Source organism: Ascidia mentula, chromosome 4 (genome assembly GCF_947561715.1).
Source record: "Ascidia mentula chromosome 4, kaAscMent1.1, whole genome shotgun sequence".
Lineage (NCBI taxonomy): Eukaryota > Metazoa > Chordata > Ascidiacea > Phlebobranchia > Ascidiidae > Ascidia > Ascidia mentula.
The window spans coordinates 19,871,134-19,887,336 of NC_138569.1; the positions used below are offsets into that span (position 1 = coordinate 19,871,134).

Sequence of the window (16,203 nt, forward strand, 5' to 3'; positions counted from 1 at the left end):
TGCTTTTGCGCGATTGGGTATGAGGCAAAGTTGTTTAATTGCAAAGCAATGTTTTCAGCAAAGGTGTGGAAGCGCACAGATGTGTGAATGATTTATTGAAATGTTTAGGAATATCCGTTAGCACCTGAAAGCTTTTGGGCTAATACCTGCATTTTTATATGTTTATTACTTTCACATGTAATACAATAATGATGGAGATGTTTGTTTGCTTAAAATATAAAAATAGTACTCGAGATATTGCGGTGGATTTCATTTAAGTGCAATTCAAACAACTGTTGCATTATTCGTATCCGAACTGGACAAAAACAAACTTGCCTGAGTAAAATTTAAACGATAATTCTTTAGAGTGGGTGCAGTGGGGCGAGTGGAGTAACTGTGGCAGAACGTGTGGTAACGGATCAAAATCACGAACTAGAATCTGCAACAACGGTCCATGCGTAGGTTCTAACACCGAGACAATGACATGCAATACCCACGACTGTCCATGTAAGTCAACGTGCATAGGCCTGATTCATGTTTTCCTTAGAATCATGATTAGTTTTCATATCGAGTCATTGAAACGATTTTAAACATCTTGTAAGACATAAAAAAAACTGTGATACCCTGTGACGTTCGTGTTATTTGCATACGCTTTATTGTTGTAATTACAAAAGTCACCAAAGCACCAAAGTCACCAGAGAAAATACATGAAGGGAAATATTCGTGTTTAGGTCGTTATACGGTTTACAAATAAAAAACTACACGTTTGATATTCTCGCGTGGTCTGGACAAACCGGGTTTATGAGTTGTGAGTCAAAAGTAGGTCGAAAATCTGCATTTTGTCTCAGTATTTCATTGTCCAGCACCGTGCTTTCTCTATGAGCAAACGCAGCATCAAATGCCCACTCTCTGTTGTTTGTTTATAGCTGCTAGCAATTAGCTTCTCCATATTGAACTATTGTTGAAAATAACTTTGTAGCTTGGACGGAATGGGGCCCCTGGGGAAACTGCAACAAAACGTGTGGGGAAGGAGAAAGAACACGAAGCAGAACTTGTATGAATGGACCATGCGATACCGGATCCGATACTCATACCGAATCTTGCAATGATGGCTTGTGTCCTGGTAAGACTATTGCAAAAGTATATTCTGGGAAAGCTACTTTAGTGTTGAAAGACATGCGATATTTCTACTCAGTAAATGGAACCTGGGGTCCTTGTTCACGAACATGCGGACAAGGAACAAGAATAAAACGAAATGCAAACGGTAGTGTGGAATACGACGATTGTCATGTCAGACCATGTCCACGACGTAAGTAACTACAATAATAATGGAAAACTTAAAATTCCAATCCATTATAATAATATTGATTGTGCCAATGAAGAGACTGCGCCATACTGTTGTCAGCATTTTCATTTTTCATGCGTAAAACGTTTCGGCAAGCACTTATGCCATCATCGGATGTCGGATATGATAGTGTAGTAAAAGCAAGAAACAATGTTTTGTGGCCTGCAAATGGCAAACGGTCGCCCAGAGGTGGAATGATGAAAAGACGTTTCCTTGTACATGTATTGACATGACGCATGATTGTCCATAAAAATATCAGTCAATCGTAGCTGCATCCTGGTCCTCAGCTAATACGACTGAGTAATACTTTTCTCGTCGGTCGAGTTGTTTTGAACGTGAATTCTACTAGTGTCGGTCAAACCATATGCAAAGTTTTGCGGTCCAGAGAATCTTTTTTTTTTATTATTAGTTCAAAATTATCGTCGAGATCACCAAGTGACTTCAAAAATTGTCATATGTACATGCGACACATGCAAAATCGGCACAATCTACCACGAAAAATACAGTCGCTACAATATTTGATAATTTTTAAAATAATTCAGGGAGATGCATTCCTCCACTAATGCGACGATATTCTGTGAACCAACATTCGTGTTGTGACGCTAAACGTGTTTCTTTTTGTGGAGTGAGTTCAAACCGTGGAAGAATAATCAATGGAACACAATCCAAAAATCGGCAATGGCCATGGATGGTATGGATGCAAATGTTATAATTTATCAAATCATATTCCAGGACTTATATTTAATCTGTTAACGTTGTAAACCTCGCAACATTCACACATGGCATTTCGTCTAAACTGGAAAGTGTTATTAGGGTGACACTTGTATTATAGGACGTAATTCCAATGTCTATATCGCGCTTTAAAGGTGCATCTGAAATTCCTGTTCAGTCAAAAATTTATGTGTGGAGGAATTCTGATCTCAGACTCCTGGGTGTTGACTGCAGCACATTGTGTCGAGTAAGAATGTTTCGTTAAAGAGTTAGTGGCAGAAATAAACAAAATTTGTTGTCCATGAAAATCCCTAAAAACAGACTTGACACTGGTGCCTTTGCATCATCAAATGCGACTGACTGATATTGCGATTATTTAATCTATTACGCTGTTGCCTTTTGCAGCAACTCCGCATCTTTTATTATCGCAAGATTTGGGGCTCTCCTAAATAGCGAAAACAGAGCTCATGTGCAGGCTAGGTTGGTATATACAAGAATAATTCACCAACTGTACAACAGTACATCTTTCCTCAACGATATCGCTCTTTTACATGTAAGTGCAAAAAACATTTTCTTAAAAAAAATTTTTGAAAATAAATTATAAAGGAAATTCTTTAAAAAATCGTTTTGGTTGAAGAACTGAAGTTTTTAAAAACACTGGCGAAATGTAGTTTGATAAGAAAATGCATGGATGCAGAACAACAAGACGTCATTTTGGATTTGACTGAGTGCTATTGCCTTTTAGCTTGACATTCCAGTCTACATTGATTCGTATGTTCGACCAGTCTGTTTACCACAAGGCGAGGAAGCTTTGACTGACAACATGTGTGTGGCTACAGGATGGGGTACTGGGGTAGTATAAATTGTAGTTAACAGCTGGTAACGTTGCTTAGCATATTGTACCTAATCAATATTTTCCAAAATACCTATGCAGTAAATCCTGAGCCAGTGAACATAATGAACGATAGCTGTGATTGCCAAGTAAGTCAAGGAGCCTTTAATGCTCACATTTTGAATTATGGTAGCCCCTGGATCACTTCAAACTTCCCACACTTTGATGGAGACTGACCTTCGGATTCTTCCTGTAAATTATTGCAATCAAGCGAAAATGCCGCCAACGAAACCATTTGTGGGAGAGAAAAATATTTGTGCGGGGGCGATCCGTGGTGGGGTGGACACTTGTCAGGTGAGTTTTTCTCAAATAATCTTTCTTGATGGACAGAATGGCCTAAAGGAAAGTTATTTTTTATAGTTTATTGATTAAAATTAAATAGACAATACTTTGCACATGGAGGACTGAGTTTAAAAATGTTTTCTAATAAACGAATGCAAAATACTTTAAGGCGAGTACTATTATTAACTGGGGCCAAGTTTCAATTCATATCAGTAAATGGAAGCGATTTAATACAGCACTGCTAAGAATCGCTTTCAAAATACCCAAACATGGACAAATGAGTATTACCGATGACTAAATCTAGATTGAGATTTCAGTGTTATTTAGTGAAAAATGCTCATCACCTGATAAAGTAATGATACACCATTTACAAGCAGGAAAACAATGGTGGTTCTCTTATGTGTCAACGATGTGCAAACTGTGATTGGTTTGTTGCTGGCATCACTTCGTTTGGACTTAACTGCGATCAACCGAACCAACCTGGAGTTTACACGAAAATCTCAGCCTACGAGAATTGGATCAAAAATGTTTCTGGTTTAGTACAGACTGCTCGGAACATATCTGGAACATGCGAAGGTAATTCAGATAGAATGTGAATATGTCTTCGATAATAAGAATATATATGCAATCAAAAGTTGGAAGCGAAATATAGTTTTCTGGACCATTAAAACCTTACGTTTGAGAAACACTTGGCTTAGTGAAACTTGTTGTTGTGTAAGTGTGGTTACTGAATAATTTTGCAGCATGGACGGAATGGGGACCTTGGGGTGCATGCGACAAAACTTGTGGGGACGGAGGAAGAACACGAAGCAGAACTTGTATGAATGGAACATGCGATACCCGATCCAAAGCCAATATCGAATTCTGCAACGAAGGCGCATGTTCGGGTAAAAGTTTACGTCAAACATTTTCGATTACTGGTGTTTTTATGATGATCTCACGCAGTCTGGATGACTTGGAAATCTTGGGGAAGTTGTACAGAAACATGCGGTGGAGGAACGAAATCCAGAACACGAACTTGCCCCAATGAACAGGAATGTGATGGTTCCTCATTAGATGAGCAAGATTGTAACACACAACCTTGTCCGGGTAAGGAATTTGTGAACAAAATTCAACAGCTAAAATTCAACCGCTAATCCCTATAACTACTAACCTTATAGCGTAAACATTCGTGAAGTAAGTGAATGTTATGAAAATATTAGAAGTTTCAAATTGAAGTCCCCTGGTTTATTAGTAATATTGAAAAATCGATTTCGCCTGCTCGAGCATCCTCATTCGTGAAGTATTTGTACATTTATGCACAGTTGCTCGTCAGCGAGGCCAAATATTTGGGACAGAAATATCCCAGTGGAGACCTTGGGGAAACTGTGATAAAACGTGTGGGGAAGGAAAAAGAACACGAATTAGAGCTTGCACGAATGGATCATGCGATACTGGATCCGATACCGATACAAAATCCTGTAACGATGGCGGTTGTCCGGGTAAAAACAGACTTGCTGTGAAAACATTGCGATATTTAGTTTCTTATTATGGTATATTAATCTTCGAACTACTTTTTAATACACGGTAGATGTAGATATAGTTTTACTTACTTACACACTGTTCTGAGTTCTCCCTGATTGTGTCGTTTATTGCCTAGCCAAGAAAATGGCGTTTGTTGTGGTGAATTTTTTTTAGTTCGAATGCGGTGGTAATCATAAAAACAAAAACATTCGTTGGGAAATTATCCCAACTAAAAATTATGTTTGTAGCATGGATGGAATGGGGTTCTTGGGGAAGCTGCGATAAAACTTGCGGAATGGGAGATAGAACACGAAGTAGAACTTGCGATAATGGACCATGCGATACCGGATTCGATACAGATACTGAATCCTGCGATGGAAGCTCATGTCCGGGTAAATACACCTTTGCTTTGTAACCATTCCGATTTCTGTTTTTTCATATTTCAATAACAATAAAATTTCCTCTTCTGGTTACATTTCGACCTGTTGTAAATAATTTGTCATGACTTACGCAGTGGGAAAAATATAAAAAACAGAAACCTTGTTGGGAAGTTATTACGACTTTTGATGTAGTATTAACCTATCACGGTAAATATTGATACTACCTATTTTTGGACATATGATATTTTTATTATGGAACCGTATAAAACATTCCGTTTTTCGTTGAGTGCGTTTATTGTCCTAACTTTCAAAAGTGGCGTCTTGGACCACGAAGTACAGTTATTGTGTTTTTAGCATGGACGGAATGGGGACTTTGGGGAAACTGTGATAAAACGTGTGGGGAAGGAGAAAGAACACGAAGCAGAACTTGTGTTAATGGACCATGCAATACCGGATCCGATACCGATGCAGAACCCTGCGACGAAGGCGCTTGTCCGGGTACTTAAATACCCGTTATGAAACTAATTTCATTTGTATTGTTTAAGCATTTCTTAACAATTAATAATCCTGTGACATTGGCAAAAAACATAAACACCATTCAGAATGGTTGATACTGGTGTCCAATTGTTGGCCAGCTAGATAAGTGACATTTGTGGTCATGAATTATTTTTTTAGCATGGACGGAATGGGGACTTTGGGGAAACTGTGATAAAACGTGTGGGGAAGGAGAAAGAACACGAAGCAGAACTTGTGTTAATGGACCATGCGCTACCGGATCCGATACCGATGCAAAATCCTGCGACGAAGGCGCTTGTCCGGGTACTCAAATACCCGTTATGAAACTAATTTAATGTGTATTGTTTAAGCATTTCTTAACAATTAATAATCCTGTGACATTGGCAAAAAACATAAACACCATTCAGAATGGTTGATACTGGTGTTCAATTGTTGGCCAGCTAGATAAGTGACATTTGTGGTCATGAATTATTTTTTTAGCATGGACGGAATGGGGACTTTGGGGAAACTGTGATAAAACGTGTGGGAACGGAGAGAGAACACGAAGCAGAACTTGTACGAATGGATCATGTGATACCGGATCCGATGCCGACACCGAATCCTGCAACGAAGGCGCATGCCCAAGTAAATTACATCCTTGTTTAAAATTATTCCCATTTCTAGTTTTTATTATTTCTTTTCAATAAAATTTCTCTTAGTTACTCCTTTTTGAAGCGATAAAGATGTTTGGAGTGATTTTGTTGATAAAAGTTGGAAACGTTTCTTCGTTTTTTCATTTATTACCTACTAGACAAATGCGTTGTTATAAAATTGGTTAAAATGTAACTCACAGCATGGACTGAATGGGGACCTTGGCGTGCATGCGGTAAAACTTGTGGGAACGGAGAGAGAACACGAAGCAGAACTTGCACGAATGGAACATGTGATACCGGATCCGATGCCGACACCGAATCCTGCAACGAAGGCGCATGCCCAAGTAAATTACATCCTTGTTTAAAATTATTCCCATTTCTAGTTTTTATTATTTCTTTTCAATAAAATTTCTCTTAGTTACTCCTTTTAAAGCGATAAAGATGTTTGGAGTGATTTTGTTGATAAAAGTTGAAAACGTTTCTTCGTTTTTTCATTTATTACCCACTCGACAAATGCGTTGTTATAAAATTGGTTAAAATGTAACTCACAGCATGGACTGAATGGGGACCTTGGCGTGCATGCGGTAAAACTTGTGGGAACGGAGAGAGAACACGAAGCAGAACTTGCACGAATGGAACATGTGATACCGGATCCGATGCCGACACCGAATCCTGCAACGAAGGCGCATGCCCAAGTAAATTACATCCTTGTTTAAAATTATTCCCATTTCTAGTTTTTATTATTTCTTTTCAATAAAATTTCTCTTAGTTACTCCTTTTAAAGCGATAAAGATGTTTGGAGTGATTTTGTTGATAAAAGTTGAAAACGTTTCTTCGTTTTTTCATTTATTACCCACTCGACAAATGCGTTGTTATAAAATTGGTTAAAATGTAACTCACAGCATGGACTGAATGGGGACCTTGGCGTGCATGCGGTAAAACTTGTGGGAACGGAGAGAGAACACGAAGCAGAACTTGCACGAATGGAACATGTGATACCGGATCCGATGCCGACACCGAATCCTGCAACGAAGGCGCATGCCCAAGTAAATTACATCCTTGTTTAAAATTATTCCCATTTCTAGTTTTTATTATTTCTTTTCAATAAAATTTCTCTTAGTTACTCCTTTTAAAGCGATAAAGATGTTTGGAGTGATTTTGTTGATAAAAGTTGAAAACGTTTCTTCGTTTTTTCATTTATTACCCACTCGACAAATGCGTTGTTATAAAATTGGTTAAAATGTAACTCACAGCATGGACTGAATGGGGACCTTGGCGTGCATGCGGTAAAACTTGTGGGAACGGAGAGAGAACACGAAGCAGAACTTGCACGAATGGAACATGTGATACCGGATCCGATGCCGACACCGAATCCTGCAACGAAGGCGCATGCCCAAGTAAATTACATCCTTGTTTAAAATTATTCCCATTTCTAGTTTTTATTATTTCTTTTCAATAAAATTTCTCTTAGTTACTCCTTTTAAAGCGATAAAGATGTTTGGAGTGATTTTGTTGATAAAAGTTGAAAACGTTTCTTCGTTTTTTCATTTATTACCCACTCGACAAATGCGTTGTTATAAAATTGGTTAAAATGTAACTCACAGCATGGACTGAATGGGGACCTTGGCGTGCATGCGGTAAAACTTGTGGGAACGGAGAGAGAACACGAAGCAGAACTTGCACGAATGGAACATGTGATACCGGATCCGATGCCGACACCGAATCCTGCAACGAAGGCGCATGCCCAAGTAAATTACATCCTTGTTTAAAATTATTCCCATTTCTAGTTTTTATTATTTCTTTTCAATAAAATTTCTCTTAGTTACTCCTTTTAAAGCGATAAAGATGTTTGGAGTGATTTTGTTGATAAAAGTTGGAAACGTTTCTTCGTTTTTTCATTTATTACCTACTAGACAAATGCGTTGTTATAAAATTGGTTAAAATGTAACTCACAGCATGGACTGAATGGGGACCTTGGCGTGCATGCGGTAAAACTTGTGGGAACGGAGAGAGAACACGAAGCAGAACTTGCACGAATGGAACATGTGATACCGGATCCGATGCCGACACCGAATCCTGCAACGAAGGCGCATGCCCAAGTAAATTACATCCTTGTTTAAAATTATTCCCATTTCTAGTTTTTATTATTTCTTTTCAATAAAATTTCTCTTAGTTACTCCTTTTAAAGCGATAAAGATGTTTGGAGTGATTTTGTTGATAAAAGTTGGAAACGTTTCTTCGTTTTTTCATTTATTACCCACTAGACAAATGCGTTGTTATAAAATTGGTTAAAATGTAACTCACAGCATGGACTGAATGGGGACCTTGGCGTGCATGCGATAAAACTTGTGGGAACGGAGAGAGAACACGAAGCAGAACTTGCACGAATGGAACATGTGATACCGGATCCGATGCCGACACCGAATCCTGCAACGAAGGCCCATGCCCGGGTACTTAAATACTGGTTGTGAAACTATTCCCTTTTCTTGTTTTTAATAATTTTTTGCAATAAAAGTTTCTCTTAGTAGCTCCTTAAAATGCGATAAAGATGTTTGGTGGGATATTGTTGATAACAGTTGGAAATGATTCCTCGTTTTTTTGGTTTCAAGTCGAAAAAAATGTGCTTCGTTTCTATAGGGTACATAAATTATGCTGCTTTACTCAAAATTTAGATCTTAACCAACATTTGACTCGCCACCTATAGTTTAAGGTAAATGTTCAATTATAAATACTACACACTCACATGTCGTACTTTTCCTTCATGTCGACTCTATTGAAAATGAGCTCATGTTTAGCCGATGGAAGTTGGGGCCCATGTTCACGAACATGCGGACAAGGAACAAGAATAAAACGAAATGTCAACGGGAGTGTAGAATACGACGATTGTCATGACAAATGTCCCAAAAGTAGGTTTCTATCTAATATTGGCAAAATTTTATTTGTTTCTTGCAAAACGAAAACGTGTACCTGTGCTTGCAACAGAAAAGCATTTTTTTACAAGATACCATTTTACTGTTTAAAATACAAACCAAATGTTTTTGTGCATGAGGCTAATTGCATATTTGCATGTTGCATATTTTTTCTGCATCGCAAATGCTAGATGCCGCATGCCTACTTACATATGTATTAAGTATTATGTTCACAAACGAAATGATTGTCAGAAACATGCCCTCCACCACTGATACGTCGATACTCGGTGAATCAACATTCGTGTTGCGACGCTAAAAGCATGCCACCTTGTGGAAGAAGTTCAAACACTGGAAGAATAATCAATGGAACACAATCCAAAGATCAGCAGCAATGGCCATGGATGGTAGAGTACAGAATAAAAATTTAAGTCCAAACCTCTAAACCCATTTGTTGGCTTTACTTCTTTATTTCTGTTGTAACGAAACGAATTTCACCGGTGAAAAATTCCTTTTTTGTACTAACAGGATGTGCAACAAACGCTATGTGCAGGTCATCGCCTCTATTTGTTTACTTGTTTTGTGTTGATTGTAGGTGCAGCTGACACACACGCAAAGTGGAGCAGTAATGTGTGGAGGGATGTTGATCTCAGACACTTGGGTGTTGACTGCAGCACATTGTGTGGGGTAAGAATGTTTCTTTGAAAAATTCGTGGCAGAAACAAGTAAGCTACTGATATGTCATTTCAGCGCAAAAACTAAAATGAACTACATCAGATAAAGACAGGCACATTTTTCTTCCCAATCTGTGTGCAGTGTCCACGTACAAAGATAAATACGTACAAATGTTTTTTTTATTTGCAGAAACAAGAATCTAATACAGGCAAAATTTGGAGTCCTTCAGCAAAGTGCTAACAGCACCCACGTGCAGACCAGAAAAATTAATGAAAGCATAATTCACCATCTGTACAACAATGCATCTTTACTTAACGACATCGCCCTTTTAAAAGTAAGTGGTTTAGAGGAATACATAACTTTGTTACCGCGGAACAGTTTCAAGTTGAAAAGGAACCGCAAAACTTAACGTCAAGTGAGTCTAAACGTTTTTTTACCAAGAGTGTTGTATTTTTTTGTACTTATTGGCTTCAATATTATGTCTGTGTTGCCTAACGAGGTTTATGGAACCTTTTATATTTTGTTATGGCACCCTTGGGTTTCGCGTAACCGACTTCAAAAATCGTTAATGCATATCAACGCACAATAACACATTACGTGAGAGAACGGTTTATCAAAAAGTGAAACCACAAGCACATGCTTCAAGCCGTTAGTTTTTAAACATTTTCTTTACGGCAATGTTCTAAAATATACCAGTACTGTAAAATATAATTTACTCGCATTTTACGGACAGGAGAATCTTTATTGCATAAACAAGTTTGTTTTATGACATTCCCCGCGAATAAATGCATCGATGCTGGACTGCAAGAATCTTACTTTATATCTTTTACTTCACTTTATACAATCCATAGCTTTACAGTCCTGTCTCAATTAGTACGTACGCTCGACCGATCTGTTTACCACAAGGCGAGGAGGATTTGACTGACAACATGTGTGTGGCTGCAGGATGGGGCATAGGTAAAAAAAATATTTAAATTACATGCAGGTTTGTCCAGTTTTCGATCTGTTTGCCCAAAGGTCACAATAGAATATTGTGTGATAAGGAATAAGATACACTTATAAACCCGGTAAATTTGTCAAAAAACGATTTGCGGTTATCAGTTTGTGAAGGAAGTCTGAATTTTTAGCTGGCCATAAGGAAAGTACATTGTTGTCAAATGAATAATCTGGTACAAGAAACACTATTTGCTTAGACCCAAAATAGGCACGTTGCTTGCATGGTATGGCAGTAATCCTATTTGCGTACAAATACTGATAAATAAGTATACCTAATTGATAAACGAAGAACTTCCTAACATTTCAGTAGAATTTTAGCTTACATTTCTTTAGAATCCCATGGGACCACTAAAACTTCCTACACCTTGATGGAGGTTGATCTTCGGATTCTTCCTGTAAGTTATTGCAATCAAGCAAAAATGCCGACAACGAAACCATTTGTGGAAGATACAAATATTTGTGCGGGGGCGATTCGTGGTGGGGTGGACACTTGTCGGGTGAGCTTTTAGAAAAAAACCTACATCGTTGGACAGAATTATTCTTAATTGTAACCTTGTAATGTTTTTCGTACAATGTTCACAAATTAGTGGGAATGCGTAGTTATGAACATTGAATGTGCTATTTTGATGAATGCAAAATAATTCTACTCCGTGTAAATAAAATCTACAAAAGGGCGATAGTGGTGGTCCTCTCATGTGTCAAGGATGGACCAACTGTGCTTGGTTTGCTGTTGGCATCACTTCGTTTGGACTTAACTGCGGTCAACCAAACCAACCTGGAGTGTACACGAAGATCTCAGCCTACAAGAATTGGATCAAAAGTGTTTCTGGAGTAGGGGAAGCAGCTCAGAACTTATCGAGTAAGTAATGCGTTGGAGAAGAAACCCTTTTCTTGTTTTTAATAATTTTTTGCAATAAAAGTTTCTCTTAGTAGCTCCTTAAATGCGATAAAGATGTTTGGTGGGATATTGTTGATAACAGTTGGAAATGATTCCTCGTTTTTTTGGTTTCAAGTCGAAAAAAATGTGCTTCGTTTCTATAGGGTACATAAATTATGCTGCTTTACTCAAAATTTAGATCTTAACCAACATTTGACTCGCCACCTATAGTTTAAGGTAAATGTTCAATTATAAATACTACACACTCACATGTCGTACTTTTCCTTCATGTCGACTCTATTGAAAATGAGCTCATGTTTAGCCGATGGAAGTTGGGGCCCATGTTCACGAACATGCGGACAAGGAACAAGAATAAAACGAAATGTCAACGGGAGTGTTGAATACGACGATTGTCATGACAGATCATGTCCCAAAAGTAGGATTCTATCTAATATTGGCAAAATTTTATTTGTTTCTTGCAAAACGAAAACGTGTACCTGTGCTTGCAACAGAAAAGCATTTTTTTACAAGATATCATTTTACTGTTTAAAATACAAACCAAATGTTTTTGTGCATGAGGCTAATTGCATATTTGCATGTTGCATATTTTTTCTGCATCGCAAATGCTAGATGCCGCATGCCTACTTACATATGTATTAAGTATTATGTTCACAAACGAAATGATTGTCAGAAACATGCACTCCACTGATACGTCGATACTCGGTGAATCAACATTCGTGTTGCGACGCTAAAAAAATGCCACCTTGTGGAAGAAGTTCAAACACTGGAAGAATAATCAATGGAACACGATCCAAAGATCAGCAGCAATGGCCATGGATGGTAGAGTACAGAATAAAAATTTAAGTGCAAACCTCTAAACCCATTTGTCGGCTTTACTTCTTTATTTCTGTTGTAACGAAACGAATTTCACCGGTGAAAAATTCCTTTTTTGTACGAACAGGATGTGCAACAAACGCTATGTGCAGGTCATCGCCTCTATTTGTTTACTTGTTTTGTGTTGATTGTAGGTGCAGCTGACACACACGCAAAGTGGAGCAGTAATGTGTGGAGGGATGTTGATCTCAGACACTTGGGTGTTGACTGCAGCACATTGTGTGGGGTAAGAATGAGTGAAAAATTCGTGGCAGAAACAAGTAAGCTACTGATATGTCATTTCAGCGCAAAAACTAAAATGAACTACATCAGATGAAGACAGGCACATTTTTCTTCCCAATCTGTGTGCAGTGTCCACGTACAAAGATAAATACGTACAAATGTTTTTTTTATTTGCAGAAACAAGAATCTAATACAGGCAAAATTTGGAGTCCTTCAGCAAAGTGCTAACAGCACCCACGTGCAGACCAGAAAAATTAATGAAAGCATAATTCACCATCTGTACAACAATGCATCTTTACTTAACGACATCGCCCTTTTAAAAGTAAGTGGTTTAGAGGAATACATAACTTTGTTACCGCGGAACAGTTTCAAGTTGAAAAGGAACCGCAAAACTTAACGTCAAGTGAGTCTAAACGTTTTTTTACCAAGAGTGTTGTATTTTTTTGTACTTATTGGCTTCAATATTATGTCTGTGTTGCCTAACGAGGTTTATGGAACCTTTCATATTTTGTTATGGCACCCTTGGGTTTCGCGTAACCGACTTCAAAAATCGTTAATGCATATCAACGCACAATAACACATTACGTGAGAGAACGGTTTATCAAAAAGTGAAACCCCAAGCACATGCTTCAAGCCGTTAGTTTTTAAACATTTTCTTTACGGCAATGTTCTAAAATATACCAGTACTGTAAAATATAATTTACTCGCATTTTACGGACAGGAGAATCTTTATTGCATAAACAAGTTTGTTTTGTGACATTCCCCGCGAATAAATGCATCGATGCTGGACTGCAAGAATCTTACTTTATATCTTTTACTTCACTTTATACAATCCATAGCTTTACAGTCCTGTCTCAATTAGTACGTACGCTCGACCGATCTGTTTACCACAAGGCGAGGAGGATTTGACTGACAACATGTGTGTGGCTGCAGGATGGGGCATAGGTAAAAAAAATATTTAAATTACATGCAGGTTTGTCCAGTTTTCGATCTGTTTGCCCAAAGGTCACAATAGAATATTGTGTGATAAGGAATAAGATACACTTATAAACCCGGTAAATTTGTCAAAAAACGATTTGCGGTTATCAGTTTGTGAAGGAAGTCTGGATTTTTAGCTGGCCATAAGGAAAGTATATTGTTGTCAAATGAATAATCTGGTACAAGAAACACCATTTGCTTAGACCCAAAATAGGCACGTTGCTTGCATGGTATGGCAGTTATCCTATTTGCGTACAAATACTGATAAATAAGTATACCTAATTGATAAACGAAGAACTTCCTAACATTTCAGTAGAATTTTAGCTTACATTTCTTTAGAATCCCATGGGACCACTAAAACTTCCTACACCTTGATGGAGGTTGATCTTCGTATTCTTCCTGTAAGTTATTGCAATCAAGCAAAAATGCCGACAACGAAACCATTTGTGGAAGATACAAATATTTGTGCGGGGGCGATTCGTGGTGGGGTGGACACTTGTCGGGTGAGCTTTTAGAAAAAAACCTACATCGTTGGACAGAATTATTCTTAATTGTAACCTTGTCATGTTTTTCGTACAATGTTCACAAATTAGTGGGAATGCGTAGTTATGAACATTGAATGTGCTATTTTGATGAATGCAAAATAATTCTACTCCATGTAAATAAAATCTACAAAAGGGCGATAGTGGTGGTCCTCTCATGTGTCAAGGATGGACCAACTGTGCTTGGTTTGCTGTTGGCATCACTTCGTTTGGACTTAACTGCGGTCAACCAAACCAACCTGGAGTGTACACAAAGATCTCAGCCTACAAGAATTGGATCAAAAGTGTTTCTGGAGTAAGGGAAGCAGCTCAGAACTTATCGAGTAAGTAATGCGTTGGAGAAGAAACTTGCGAAGGTACTTTGGGTGGAATACGAGCATGAGTGCAAAACAGTAGGCGATAAATGGTAGTCTACACTGTGCATCACACCAGCTCAATTAGACATCCTTGTTGATCGTAGTGCCAATTCATTGCACAGTGAAAATATATGATAAGTATTCTAAACTTTTTGGTGCAAATCTTTCCACATTACCTATAGATGTAGTGTCAAAGTCCAGATTTTAGAGAAATAAAAAGACTGGTCCGCCATAATTCACAAAAAATTCTGTGAGTGTGAGTGTGAGTGTGAGTGTGAGTGTGAGTATATCTTTTCAATCAAATGCAGTTTGTCATGTATCCTTTTGATGTTTTCGTAAGTACTAAATACAACTTTGTAGGTTATTTGTTGCGACTTATTTTTATCATTAAAACACTACAGCCGGACGTAAGCGAAGCCAAACAAATGGGACAGAAGTTTCTGAATGGGGACCTTGGGGAAACTGCGACAAATCATGTGGAAAGGGAGAAAGAACACGAAGCAGAACTTGCACGAATGGAACATGCGATACCGGATCCGATACAGAATCCTGCAACGAAGGCGCATGTCCGGGTGTGACAATTTTTTTAAAATATAACTTCTATGCTTTACGATATGTGAGTAGTTACACTGCTGTCAGTTATTCTAAAAGCATGTGAGGAAATATATGTATTCGTGATTGGAGTCTGTCGGAGGTGGATGTTTTCTGCAATCCTTCATAAGGAATTTCAGTTACTGCTGTACTTGTTTTATCAGAGTGTTGAAAGGCCACTTTACCTCTAAATCGTGCGGTTATATAAGTTCAGAGTACATTGTATTGGCAATGCTTTAGTAAACATTTCACAGTGAGCGATATATTCACCGACCCGAAGTCCTTCTTAGGCCAGATTCATGCCAACTAGAAATAATTTAAAGTGTGAAAGTTATTTAAAAACATATTTACAAGCAAAGCAATCTGTTGTTTTAGCCGATGGAAGTTGGGGACCTTGTTCACGAACATGCGGAGAAGGTACCAGAATAAAACGAAAGGCTAACGGAAGTGTGGAATATGACGATTGTCATGTCAGACCATGTCCACGACGTAAGTTGCTATAACAATAGGTAAAGCAGGTTGTGTAATACCGATGTAATAATTTTATATGAAAGGAAATGTATGTTACATAATTGAAAAAATATATTCATACGTTGAAACTTGTAAACGATTGGCTGCACTAATGTTGTGTATCGTAAGTATTGTTTAAAAATTTAAATATTTTGAAAAGATACAAAATATTTTTCTTCTCGGCAATGATTTGTTTTTCAGAAACATGCACTCCACCACTGATACGACGATACTCGGTAAATCAGCATTCATGTTGTGTCGCTAGAAATTTGCCTTCGTGTGGAGTGAGTTCAAACCGTGGAAAAATATTCAATGGAACACAAACCAAAGCTCGGCAGTGGCCGTGGATGGTAACACAGAATTACTTTATAGTTCAAATTTAAAATTTTGATTTTAAGTTCGATTTTTTGCATGCG

General features: G+C 37.9%; 1 protein-coding gene and 2 long non-coding RNA genes across 3 annotated transcripts; all 3 read left to right on the forward strand.

The window, feature by feature from the left end:
- Nucleotides 1-8,214: 8,214 nt before the first annotated feature.
- On the forward strand, nt 8,215-9,140 carry LOC145899266 (uncharacterized). The gene is made up of 3 exons (XR_014402478.1): nt 8,215-8,339; nt 8,547-8,690; nt 9,036-9,140. It is a non-coding gene; the product is annotated as an uncharacterized LOC145899266 (long non-coding RNA).
- A 329-nt stretch (nt 9,141-9,469) lies between these two features.
- LOC145898269 (transmembrane protease serine 9-like) lies at nt 9,470-14,661 on the forward strand. The gene is made up of 13 exons (XM_082986700.1): nt 9,470-9,553; nt 9,742-9,833; nt 10,011-10,155; nt 10,673-10,778; nt 11,151-11,314; nt 11,490-11,676; nt 12,017-12,130; nt 12,386-12,534; nt 12,723-12,814; nt 12,988-13,132; nt 13,650-13,755; nt 14,128-14,291; nt 14,467-14,661. Exons 1-13 carry the CDS (start codon nt 9,470-9,472, stop codon nt 14,659-14,661), a joined length of 1,743 nt encoding a protein of 580 aa, XP_082842826.1.
- A 508-nt stretch (nt 14,662-15,169) lies between these two features.
- On the forward strand, nt 15,170-16,073 carry LOC145899267 (uncharacterized). The gene is made up of 3 exons (XR_014402479.1): nt 15,170-15,258; nt 15,653-15,766; nt 15,989-16,073. It is a non-coding gene; the product is annotated as an uncharacterized LOC145899267 (long non-coding RNA).
- Nucleotides 16,074-16,203: the final 130 nt, after the last annotated feature.